Below are 13,578 nucleotides of genomic sequence, written 5' to 3' on the forward strand. Positions count from 1 at the left end.
AAGATTTTGGCTGACCCCTTGTGTATATTTACAAGCCCAAAAAACTATTCCGTTGTTGCATAGTTGCTAGTTGCATCTCATGCTATGTTTCAACCAGTTAGCATCATCACAGATGAGCTTACATTAATTGATTAATGGTCAATTATGTCTTCCAACTCATTAGGTGTTCCCCTATGTCCCTGTATATTTTCCCCATTTGCTCTGTGGCCTACAGCACACATCAGCTCTTCCCATGTGACATTTGAGGCAGTACATGCTTCTAAGCTATGGATCTAAGATTAGCTTTAGGTCATACCTAAGGCTTCAGACCTGGGGCTTCAGATGAGGGAGATCCAGGGGCTCATGTTTCCACATGTCGATAACTCATGCTCATCCCCCATTATAGTCATGGTATTTATGCATGTGTTCAAGGCACACAGGCGCGATGGTGACGCCCTGGCTTCCTAGAGACTAGGCTTCCTAGTTTACCAGAAATGCTCTATAGAACATGGTGTCCTCAAATAGACAGACATGCATCAGACAAGGACACATCACACTCAATCTAAAGTGGTATGTCGTTCTTGACCTCACCGTGGTGTTGCACTAAATTTAAATGGCCAGCATAACTGCATAGGGTTGCATTTAGGCAACGTACAACAAGCTCTTTCCTCATTATTGGCCTGGCCAGGACTGAGTTTCACTGTGCATATATGCTTCCGATTAGCTGTGATGAGTTAGTGATCTTGGTCTTAATTGTTACTGATGAAGCAAAATGGAAGTTAATGAGGATCTAAGCAGACCTACAAGGGAGGGTGTGAAAGAGGCGCTCGCAACCTAGCAGGGTGGCGACAGTGAGCTAACATGTCACTGCATGTGGTCACGTCCCGCAGCTGACATTGATCGGACATTAGTCAAGGTGAAGGGCTCACATTTCTGTCAAAGTGTACGTGGGTGAAAATCACCAGGCCCAGCTGTTGCTCATATTCAGATCATTCACTGACAGGATTCTTGGGACGGGTTGGGTCAATACTCAACCCATTATCCACACCACCTTTGTGTGTGTGTGTGTGTGTGTGTGTGTGTGTGTGTGTGTGTGTGTGTGTGTGTGTGTGTGCGCGCGCGCTATACGTTTCACATGGTGAAGACATAAGGCCTGTGGTATAGGTTGCCAAGAACTGAATGTAGCTAACACAGTAACGTGAAGAGCTTGGCCTGCGTCAATTATCGACCTCATGTCTCCACATATGCTAACAGGTGTTAGGCGTATGTGTGGTCCGAAAGGGGACAGAGATATTTTAAAACTGTAAACACAACAAATATGATGTGAGCTGTGTGAAGGTTATAAGCCCATTTTTTATAAACTACTACTTCATGCAGTGTTAGTAGATGTCTACATTTGAAAGGATCATTGGCTCATATGTATTATTTTACTGTAACAAGCCGTTGCCTTTGTTATACTTCCCTTGATGTAATCCTCCTCCTGTCATTGGCAAGATGGCGGTGGTAGAAGAATCCATTAAAGCACTTCATAGCCCTCCCCTTCATCAGCTTCACATAGGTTGTCATGTTCTCAAAATGTATAGATGGAGGCAATATTACAGTGATGCCTTTGTCAGAGGGACACAAGGCTTGTTGTGTATGTTCTACACTTTTAATAAAAACGCGGCAGGTGGAAATTCCTACTGCCATTGATCAAGTGCCAAGTAGTCAGCCTTTGGTAGGGCGCCAACTATCTGTCAGTCAAAGAAGGGTTTTTTTTTTTTTTTGTTCTTTTCTCATAATGTTGATAACATTAGCACTATAATTCTTTGTTAAGGAAGGGAAAAGTTACTGAGATTACTCCTCAGCAGCAGCTGGGCCAACCAGTCTGTTGGAGCCAAAGAAATCCCTCCGATTCTCTGGAGTCTCGACGCTCTGGAGGATTTTGTTAACACTCACAGCCGCGGGCCTATAGGATAGGAGTGGGCCATTGTTTATTTTGAACCTTGCCTGAGCATAGGCTGGGGCTGCTTCATTATGGCAAAACTCATCATCATGACTATGTTGAGGTCACGATTATTTAACACCAGAGGTGGAAAAAGTACGAAAATATTGTACTCAAGTAAAAGTACCAATACCTTGATGAAACATTACTCAAGTACAAGTTAAAATACCGATCTGAAAATGTACTTAAGTAAAAGTAAAAAGTAGTTCATTTAAAATGTACTTTAAGTAAAAAGTTGCTTAGTTACTTTTTTTTTTTTGTTTGGGGGTTCCAGAACAACCAGTTTTACCAGAGACTTTCTAATGAGGAGATACAGCACTCAAAAAATCCTCCATAGTAATGCATGGGGTTAGTCAGTTGTCTACAAATATCACAACCCTTCCGCGGCAAAACGTTGACATGTGAATACATTGAGCCAATCATGTGGTGTGTTGTAAAATACATTGAGCCAATCATGTGGTGTGCTGTGAAGACATTGTGCCAATCATCTGTTGTGATCTCGCTGCTGGAGCAAGATTGGTGTTGTGAAGCCTTACGCACAATAATTTCTGCGAAATAGATGCACGATAAGTGCCCAAAAAGTGTTGCAATATGGCTGCCGAAAGTGGAGGTACTTGCCTGAAAAGGACTTTGGTCCTAGCTCGAGTTGCTGCAGCCAGCAGCTAAAGCAGCCATCTTCATGCTCCCAGTGTGTAGCGCTGTAGCTGCAGCAACTTCGAGCTAGGTAAAACCGATTGTTTCAGTTTTGTTCATACCGACAGCACTTTCGGTGGCGTTGAGAAATGGAGATCTATGTGAAAAATCACGGAGTTCTCCTTTAAGTTTGAGCAGTAGTTGATTTTCAAAGTTAGTTGCACTCATCCTTGCGTTAAACTTTGCAGTGAACAGTAATCCAACTGAAAAGCCCCTCACAGGCAGCTGAGGCAGGGAGGCCAATGTTGAGTTGTTTTTTTATATTTGGAAACAAGCAGAAGGTTCAGCAGATTAAAGGGCGTCGAACTGGGGGGGAGAGTGGGAAGTATAGGGCCCCAATGGAGGAGAGGGCCCATGAAAAGTGGAATACGGGGGGTACAACATTTTCACCAGGCATTAGTAATAACTCAGGTAATCCACACATAAAAAATCCAAACAACTCCATAAGTAGAGTCATGTGTAATGAAGTGGAATAACACAGGGAAAAAGTATTGAACAAGCTAAGAAAAAGCACTAAGGCAAGGAAAGGGAAGGAACGAGCTGGAATCTGTAAGTAGTTAGAGTAGTTATCCTTTCTATCTGTGCAAATTAATATAAGCTTGGTATTGATGGGGCTATAAAAGGTTTTCATTACCAAGGTGTCACACAAGAAACATTTCATGATGGATAAAAGCAAAAAGCTCTCCCAAGACCTTTGCAACCTTATTGTTGCAAAACATATCAATGAAACTGGTTACAGATGCATTTCAAAAGTAAGCATTTCAGTAAGCAGCATGGGAGCCATTATCTGCAAGTGGAAGAAACATCACTGCCATGCAGGATCTCCTCATAATATTTCTGACCAGGGAGTCAGAAGGATAGTCAATTCAAAAAGCCAAGGACCACTTTCGGAGTAAGCTCCAGAAAGACTTGAAGGCAGCCAATTCAATTGAACAGTTCTGGAAGTAACTAAAGATCAGGATTCACAAGAGGGACCCCTGGAATCTGTTTAGAACAATGGGCCAAAATCACACCTGATACTGTGACTAATACGTTTTGTCATACAGGTCTTGAAGCTGTCTTTACAAACAAAGGCTTTTCCACAAAGTATTGAAGAAATTCCAGTAGGCACGTTCAGTACTTTTTTCCTGTGTCCTTCCACTTTAATACACATAACTCTTATGTTTGGATTTTTACGTGTGTTAATATAATGTGTGGTGAAAATTTCGAATAGACTCACTGGAAATTTAAGCTAATTACTGAAAAAAAAAAAAAAATATATATATATATATATATATATATATATATATATATATATATATGTCCACCATATATTTATTTTACCTGAATATTTTAACTTCCAAATTAAATGTCAAAATGAATGTCAGAATTGTCATGAATGAAAGTTTGACTGACTGGATTTTGTATACAAAACATAGTGAAAACTGTCTAAGGTCACTCTCCCTTGCTAAAGAGCTAAATGGTTTAGTCCGCCTGCACGATTCATAAGGTAGTCTATCTTTTGTTTATTTAGTTGAGCATCGCTAATAGTGGACCGCTAATTGTTGTGCTGCTGGTGCAATGTTTTCTCCAAGAAAGCCAAGTTAGGTTACTAAAAAGAGAGACATCAAAATGAGGGGAAACAACTGCTAATAAACTTCTTTCCAAAGAAAGGTGAGCACAAACGTCAAAACACGAAATCCCATGGTGTTTGCTTGAATATCACAGCTATCATTAGTGCTAAAACGAACTGAGACAACCCATTGAAATAGCGGAAAATACACTTTCATAGGTTAGGCTACACATGTAATCTGATGCATCTCGTGATCCAGCTCCAGCTCCATCTCCATCCCTTTCAGAAAGACTGCATGGCGCCAGCTTGATGTCCTGTTGTAGGCTACATGCTGATCATTATCACTAGGCTAGTGGTTTAGGGCGCGATTTCTTTTCTCTCCCTTTCTGTTTTAGTTAGTCTTAACTTTTTTTTTTTTACTCAAGTAGCGGATGGGATTTTTATGTAGCGAAGTACAATACTTCACTCAAAATGTAATCAAGTAAAATTTAAAATACCGATTTTATAAACTACTTAAAAAATACAAAATACACAGAAAAACTACTCAATACAGTAACGTGAGTAAATGTATTTCGTTACTTTCCACCTCTGTTTAACACCATTACTCAGTGATTTTGAAAACCTTATCCATTTTCTAAACATATATAAAAAGTTCATGCAAATAAGATAATGTTTAAAATAGTTATTACTGTAAAGCAAAAGGGTGCACTGGCTTTATAACTCCACTAACGCAAGAAAAATAATGCCTGGATTTGCCTGGAATCTGCGGCTCTGCCAGCCTCCGCATGCACATATACAGTGCCGCTAAAATTCCAGGAAAGCGTGGCAGGCGCTGACCTTAACGTACGCCAGTGTAACAAAGGGCCCCTGGTGAAGCAAGTGTACGAGCACATGGTATGGGCAGTCTGTTTGTCTTGTGTCTGCGGACGCGTGGAGAACACCAGCACATGTGGAAAACACCAGCACATGTGGAGAACACCAGGTCCTCAGCACCTCCAATGCCCTTCCCTCTGCCCAGTCCTCACCGGTCATAAAGACGGGCTTATTAACGCACATACCGTTCTCACACATAGAGTTATCACCACTACTGATACGGCCCCCACAGACCTGCAGGTACTGGAGTTTGTCGCCAGGCAGGAATTTGAAAATGAATCGTCTAAAGAAAACGGCATAATTGACGGGTTTTTTTCACAAAACATGATGTGATGCGATTTCTGTTGCGTTGTCATGCACATGGTGTCGATTTGTATCACTTTTTAGTTCCATGACTCTCTGTGGAGGAGTGATACTCATGTGCTCTTGTCTACCTGTAAGGGGGGGGTAACAGCGTTTGAACCTGTCCTGTCCCCGCAAGTTTTGACGCGTGCGGTTTGTTGGTGTGTGTGTTGCAGGTACCCCGGTCATTATGTCCATTGTTCAGCACAGAGCGCCTCTGGCCCAGTACTCTCTGCACAGGATGGAGGCCCCCAGGCAACGGAGCAGAAGGAGGAAGTCGCTTACGACAAGGTACACACTCACATACAAACACACACTCACCAACCTTACACAGACACACTCACTCACCAACCATACACACGCTCGCAAGCACACACACGCACACTCATTCACACTACATATATATATATATATATATATATATATATATATATATATATATGAGACACACACACACACACACAAAGTCCCCCACCTCCCTTAACTCTAATCAAGCATGACTCTCATCAACTCATAAACTCAGCAGAAAATACACAAACAAGCTAGAGAGCTTATGGACATCTCATCCACCAACTCACTGTCATGTATACGGCAACAATCAAACTCCTATGCAGTTGGTTTAAATAAGCACAAAAGTTTTTTTTTTTTTTTTTTTTTTTTTTTTCAAAAAAGCTCAGTTGGGGTTAATCCTTCCTCAAAGGCCTTGTAAGTTCCTTGCTTAAAACTAACGGCAATTAGTTACCTTGTTAGCCTCTGGCTCGGGCCTGTCTGGTTGGTCCAGACATAGAGAGCCACTGGGTACGCAGAGTCATTTTGTGGAGAGGAAGGTCACAGACATTTTTGACCTGTAATGCAGAAGTAGAGGTGTGTGTGTGTGAGAGAGAGAGATATGTATGTTACGTAAGGCACTCGTTGTCTATATCAGTCCTTACACAATGGGGGCCCTGCTAGATTGAGCAACATTCGCTTGTTTGTAAGAGGAGCCTGCTCTATCAGACAGCCTGTCTCCGGGCATATAGATTATCTATACGCCGGTCATGGCATGGGGAGGGTCTCCTTTACCGTTACACTGGGGTCAGTTATGTATACGGTTTGAGAGAAAGTGGAATAGCACATTATGTCCAATATTCCAATATGTGGTTTAATGTTCTGCATTTCTCATTAGTGGGTCCCTTTGATACTAAAAGTATGATTCTATGTAATGACTGTATGATATCTGTACTGTCCCTGTGTATATCTGTGTGTGTGACAGTATTTAGAGATAAGCTGGAATATTATGACTTTGCAGTGTTTCACTGTTCTGCATGTCAGGAGCTATCTGCTCCGGATTGCCAGGCTGCCACTAATCAGGGTCTGAGTCAGTGTAGTCCACGTGAGATGGGATGACCAACGCCATCTCCCGTTAGCCTGGAAGGATACTTAAACTCTAACTATTTCCTTGTCTAGTTAGAGCAACTGATGGATCTTTAGGTGAAGTCATAGTGTCTCCCCCTTGATGCGCATCATTGTAAATAAACTCTGTTCCTGATTTTTCATACTATTGGTCTGACTGGGTCTCTATATAAATCTATGGTATCAAAATTACCATCAGGTTTCTAGGGAAAATTATGGCTAAGTTGCCATAGAGTGTGTGGGTCTTCTTAGGTCTTCATTGGTGGCCTACCAACTAATCCTCCTTAAAACAATCTCTCTTGAGGTTAATGGTAAGCTGGTTTTAAATAGGACCCCTGCAGTTAGTCAAACCAGAGACTTTCTTCGATGAGGAGACACAGCCCTCAAAAGAATCTCCCATAGAAATGTATGGTGTTAGTTCGTAACGCAAACATGGCGGTCGTCTACACATATTCCGCCACTTCCGCCACCAAAAGTTGACATGTGATGTGAATACATCGTGCCAATCATGTGTTGTGATCACGCAGCTGGAGCAAGGTTGGTGTGTCGTGTTTTGTGAAGCCTTGCACACACGCAGTTCTTCCCGAAATAGATGCTCGATAAGTGCCCAAAAAGCATTACAATATGGCTGCCGAGTGGAGGGACTTTGGTCAAAGTTGGTGTTGGAGTAATTACATATTCTTACCCCACTCCATGTAGTTGGGAGATTGTATGATACTGTATATATTTTTGTTTTTAAAAAAAGTGTTCCTGTGGCTTTTTAACATCCCCTAATTGTATGTGTGTGTGTGTATATGTATATATATATATATATATATATATATATATATATATATATATATATAAAATATAAATATAAATAAATAAAATATATCTCTTAACAGCCTCCACTGCCCTCGCACTGTCCTTGTTGCGCAAAACCTTGAGTACAGCAAAGTACAAGCTGTCAACGCACAGCGACTTGTGATGTATGGTTATAATGAATGTAACTTGTGATGTATTGGTTTCAAGGCTCCTACTGTGTAGATGTGCTCCACCTCCTCAAAGGGGAAGTTAACTTCAGTCACATGTTGTAAATCTTCTTGTGTCTCAAGAAATTCTGAAAAAATCAAAAAATTATACCAACAGTTCCAGGTTGAAGGTTCTAGTTCTTTTAGTTGTGTCGAACACATTTCAGAAATTGTCAAGTACAAATAGTCAAATGCTTCTTCACGCATCAAGTCAACAATTAGCAGCGCGTATATGAACATGCTGAAAACATCTAAAATACATCAAAAGTACCCCAACAAAAGTTGACCGTTAAGTTGGCTTGCCTATCTTTTGTTGAGGTTTTTATATCTGGATTTGTCATGGTTGGGTCTTGCAAAACTTCCTTATGCCTTCATCAGAAATGGTTAGTTAATAGTTAATGCTTAAAGCCGGTAGACTTTTGGGGACAGGGCTTTCTCTGTCAATGCATGTCCGCTTTGCCCTGTCCCTGCCCAGTCCCTTTCCATGTTCAAAAGCGCCTCAAAACATTTATTTTCACGAAGTCCTTTGACCCCCCCCCCATTTGTTAAGCGACCTTGGGTACCATGAAAGGTACTATATAAGTCCAAGTTATTATTTTATTATGATTATTAGGCATGTCCAGTTGTTTAACCCTTAAAGGTGTAGGCAAAGATCCTTGATTACTAGCTCCGCTTGAACCCTCTCTGGTGTAGGTTTTTGAACATTCTAACGTAAGATTCCGTTCCGCAACAATTCAAGGTTCTGAAATTCAATGTTGAATTCAATGAACCCAGATATTCTTTAGAACGTTCATTTTCCAGCATTCCCATGACACAGGTGTGACGGTACACCTTTTAAGGGTAATGGTGCCAGGAGAGGAGTTTTTTTTTTGTGTCTCTCTAGTGTAAGTGTTAAGTGACCAATGTGACTGGGCTCTTAGGTGGAAGAGTCAGGGGGGACGGACAGTCAGTCATCGGACGACGTGGGGCTGGAGTCCGAGAGTGCATCACTAGAGGACCAGCCCACAGGAGACGCCTTGAAGGAGGACGAGCACGAGCAGGTTAGTGCTTTTGCGCATCACCTTTACAGCTTATCATTTATACATGCAATGCTAACCCTTGCTTTCTTAAAGAAACACACCAACTTTTTGTCAACACCAGTTACACCTGAAGTGGGTTACTACACCAGTTAGGCTATAGCTAGCCTAATGCAAATAAGCTAATTTCCCACAAATTGGCCGTGTTTCTTTAACAACTACTGTATGCTATAAATGCTCATTGACTATAGTATTAGCTGATCTAATATGCTATCTTAAACACGTGCTACACAGACATACTTTATTATCCTTATTTACACATTGTTTGACACGGACATGACTAAAACAGATTTCATGTTGTGGAAGCTCTACATCGCTTGGGTAATAGCTCCACTGCCCCATGCTGGAGTTGCCCTAATGCCCCATGCTGGAGCTGCCCTAATGGAGGTTGTTGTTTGTCCAGACTGTGAATCCAGAGGAGCAGCCTGTGGTGGAGCAGCAACAGGAAGTGGAGGAGGTGGTGCTGATGGTGGAGGAGGTGCGGTCTGAGCCAGAGCAGCCCGTCACTGAGCCAGAACCAGCCACGGACCCCCAGCAGGCCCAGGACACTCTAGCGGCCTCCCACATGCATCAGCCCGAGCCAGAGGTACACGCCGAACTGCCCCCCCCAACCTCTACGGACCAGGCCTCGGCCTCCACCTCCACCTCCACCACTACTACAACCTCTACTGCTGCTGCCCCTAAAGACCCCGAGCCCCAGGCGGAGCCTCACAGCGACGCCCCAGCGACCCCCGAGCCCGCTGCCGAAGTCCCAGGCGGAGCACCTACCTCAGTCCCCTCGCCCGACGCCCCATCCAGGTAAGGTGGCGCCAGCACGCCACAGTCACCGCCAGAGGCCAAACGTTTGAGCCGCATTGATCAAGCCAGCTGCTGATGACAGTGCATGCCTCCATTTTAGCAGTCAAACTTTAATTCATTCATTCATTCATTCATTCATTGACCAGTCTTTTGTCTTACTCCCACCCCACCCCCCCTTCCTTGAGCTTTCTTTTCAGATTTGCCCCCCAAAACCTAATTCCCCTTAGTTAATTTTTGGAATTTCACATTTGTATTATGGACTTTTGTGCTTGCCGTCTTTTCGGTCGCCACCACTTTGGCCTCCGCAGCATTCCGCTCTAGTGAACTGTCAGAGAGTCTCTGATTGAACTTTGCCTACCGTGCTGCTGCCTGTTGCGGTGAAGAAACATCTTGCTGTTCTATATCGATCTGTTTTAACGGGACGTTCTTATCATGAGTGGAAGGCGGGAGTAAATTTGCCCAGCTTGGAGCTTTTGGCCAGCATTCCTACTAAAGGCAATCGCCCACGCTTTCCTGATGGAGGTCTTCATGACCAAGCTAATCACAAATCCAACCCTAGACAATCCTCTGATCCTCAAGGCGGTTTGTGTGCTGCTGACAGTCTCTCTCTCTCTCTCTCTCTCTCTCTCTCTCTCTCTCTCTCTCTCTCTCTCTCTCTCTCTCTCTCTCTCTCTCTCTCTCTCTCTCTCTCTCTCTCTCTCTCTCTCTCTCTCTCTCTCTCTCTCGTACACACTCTGACATGCAATCCTCCATGCCCCCCCACCCTCACCCCCTCTGTTTCTCCTCTCCTCTCCTCTCCCAGTCCTGCTGGGTAAATGGCCTATTATTTCTTTCCCTCAGTGCACTAGAGGTTCCCAGTGCTGCTTTCCCCATAGAGAGCTCTAGTGCCAGTGAGTGTGTGGTGGGTATCCCGCCCACCGGGGTACCCTCCTCCAGCGAACCCCTTGACTTTGGCAGCACACTCACAAGGTGAGTACTCGCCCCCCCCCCAGGCACCGAAAAACAAAACAAACAAAAACAAATCAACACCTGACAGGTAATGTGGTGGAGGACGGACGGGCACGCGGTGCCCGATGCGGAGGCTCTTCCTGCCCACACACACTCAGGCCACCGAGGCTGGAGTCCGGTGGGCATCTCCCCTCTCCCCACCCTTTGGTTTCCCTGGTTCATGTTGCCCACCTCATATGTTTTGCTGGATTCCACTTCCCCCACATTGAGTCATAGCATGTTGTCAGCCAAAGGGGGGATTGATGACATCCCTCAAACATGTACATGCCTATGTAAACCAAAAAAATATATATGTAAAACATATATATATTTTTATTGTAGTTATATTGTTGTTATGCAACCGTGCACTCACGGTCCCCTCCATTGCTTGTGGTCTCTTATCTGCAGTGATGTGGAGAATATGTCCATCACGCTGGGTCGGGGGACAGGGACCAACGCTGACCTCCCTCCCCCTCTGGATCTCGTCGTGGCAGATCCTGACCAGAGCGGAAACGCATCTCTGAAACCAGAGGAGCCCCAGGTGAGCGTGAGACTCCTACCTGCACCACAGACATCTCTCACACACACACCACCACCACACACACACACACGTGGTCACAAAGAGGACAAAACAAACAGGTGAAGCTGGGCACATGACTTGTACGTGACTATCAGTTACCAGACAGTAATACCCTTTTAAGTGCATACTGCAAGTACAGTACACACGCACACACACACACGTGCGCACACTTACATACACAAACGCATTTCTGAAGCCAGCGGAGCCCCAGGTGAACGAGAGACTCCTACCTGCACCACAGGCATCATACACATTTTTCTCATATATGCAGATGTGTAGCCTTTCGCGTCCACCAGTGCAGCAGCTATGTATCCCACAATCCCCCAGGGCATAGTGGAGCGTTCACTGTCGGCCCGTGACGAGAAAGCGAACACAATCGCCCCTCTCTACTTTCTCTGCTTCCTTTGTGTGGCAACTGAATGGATTTCAGAGTTCTTTGCATTCCTCCGTGGCGAGCAGACAGCTTGCAATTTTTGTTTAGATTAGGTGAATTTATAGGAACGTGTGTGCACGTTGTGCATTGTCCTATTGAAATCCCCAAACTCTCATGGCTGCATCAGCTTTGTTTAGTGTAGAGAGAAACAGAAAGTGGGACCATGTAAGGCAGGGCTGACTGTGTTCAGTCAGAGTTTTCACCACTTCTACAGGCCTCATAAAAGTTTAATTTGGTAAATGCACTCTCGCACTCTTAAAGAGTGGGTGATGGTGAGACAGAGAGAGGGAGAGAGGGAGGGAGAGAGGGAGGGAGAGAGGGAGGGAGACCGACAGAGGGAGAGAGAGCGGAATGTGTGTGTGGGTGGGTGTGTTGTTTAAGGAGGTGTGTCATTAACTAGCATCATGTACAGAAGCAGATTGGTGAGTAGAAGAAAAGGCTAAGGCATTTCAAAATAAATAACCTGTCGGAAGTCTCCCTTTTTTCACCCCATGCGCCTGAAAGGTCAATGGCTGCACTTAAACAGTGGCCAGACAGATTGGCCAATCCATTCCCCCTGCATAATTTCTAAAGAGGATTGTGAAGTTGCACATGGGATTTGTTTGGGTGACTGTGGCTAGCTGGCAGGCCTAAAGCGACTGTTTCATATTCACATTACATAAGACATCACCGTTCACAGCTCAGTAACTCCCAGAGGTCCTGTGTGTGTGTGTGTGTGTGTGTGTGTGTGAGAGTGTGTGTCACGTGTTGTGTCGACGTGTGTGGACTCTAATGTGTGTGTGTGTGTGTGTCTCTCTCCCTCTGAGCAGGTGGTAGATTCCTCTGGCTCCAGGGAAACTGACCCTTCTGTGCCCAGCAAAGAGGACATCCCCACGTTTGATGAGTGGAAGAAGAAGGTGATGGAGGTGGAGAAGGAGAAGAGTAAGTCACAGTGAGAGACACACACACACGCACACATTGTCACAAAGAGGACAAAACAAATTGGTGAAGCTGGGCAGATGACTTGTACTTGAATATCAGTTACAAGTTAAACAGTAATACCCTTTTAAGTGCATACTGTAAGTACACACACATGCACACACTTACATACACACACACACTTACACATCTTTCCATGCATGGCATTTGAGTGCATGCTCAAGACCGTACACGTGCAGAAACTCAGGCCTCCACACATTCCTCTGGGACGCCATTAGTATTCTACTCCAGTGAACGCAGAATGCTTTTGGAGTGGCTGCTGCGCCACAGCCGAGCTCAGTCTTACAGTCAATGGGTAACCCTTTAACTCTTTCAGCTCAGTCTTACAGTCAATGGGTAACCCTTTAACTCTTTCAGCTCAGTCTCACAGTCAATGGGTAACCCTTTAAGCTCAGTAATGGGTAACGTTAACCCTTTCAGCTCAGTTCCTTTACTTGTCTCTCCTGCTCCTCTATGCCACGTGGGGGGCCACATTTTGCTAGCACGGTCACCACGGGCCTTTTTTAGGAAGTAGAGCGTGCACAGTGAACATTGCATAACATTTTCTTCTCTCCTTCTCTCTCTCTCTCTCTCTCTCTCTCTCTCTCTGACTGACTCGCTCTTTCTCTCTCTCTCTGACTGACTCACTCTTTCTCCCTGTCTCTCTCTTTCTGTCAAACATGCACACACACACACACCCCTCTCTGCTTCAGTAATGAACCAGCCCGATTCACTGAAGCAGAATGAACTCTCTTAAAGCTCTTAGATCATGGAGCGTGCCGCTGTGTGTGTGCGCGCTAACCCCTTCAGGTCAGGAATATAATAGGAGTTATCCATGCGTATGTATGTCCACTCATCATATATGTGAATAGTCTGGAGGCTGCAGCAGTGAAAGAGTTAGAGTCCATTCTGTTGCTGCGTG

At 44.4% G+C, this 13,578-nt stretch overlaps 1 protein-coding gene across 1 annotated transcript in view; it reads left to right on the top strand.

Annotated features, from left to right (window-relative positions):
* suco (SUN domain containing ossification factor) overlaps positions 1-13,578 on the top strand; it is a 47,270-nt gene that overhangs the window by 16,739 nt on the left and 16,953 nt on the right. Inside the window, exons 2-7 of the mRNA XM_048252909.1 lie at positions 5,600-5,714; positions 8,746-8,865; positions 9,305-9,699; positions 10,540-10,668; positions 11,095-11,227; positions 12,509-12,620. Coding sequence (XP_048108866.1) covers positions 5,600-5,714; positions 8,746-8,865; positions 9,305-9,699; positions 10,540-10,668; positions 11,095-11,227; positions 12,509-12,620 — 1,004 coding nt within the window. The remainder of the gene's footprint in view (positions 1-5,599; positions 5,715-8,745; positions 8,866-9,304; positions 9,700-10,539; positions 10,669-11,094; positions 11,228-12,508; positions 12,621-13,578) is intronic.

The sequence above is a fragment of the Alosa alosa genome, chromosome 9, assembly GCF_017589495.1.
Source record: "Alosa alosa isolate M-15738 ecotype Scorff River chromosome 9, AALO_Geno_1.1, whole genome shotgun sequence".
Classification (NCBI taxonomy): domain Eukaryota; kingdom Metazoa; phylum Chordata; class Actinopteri; order Clupeiformes; family Clupeidae; genus Alosa; species Alosa alosa.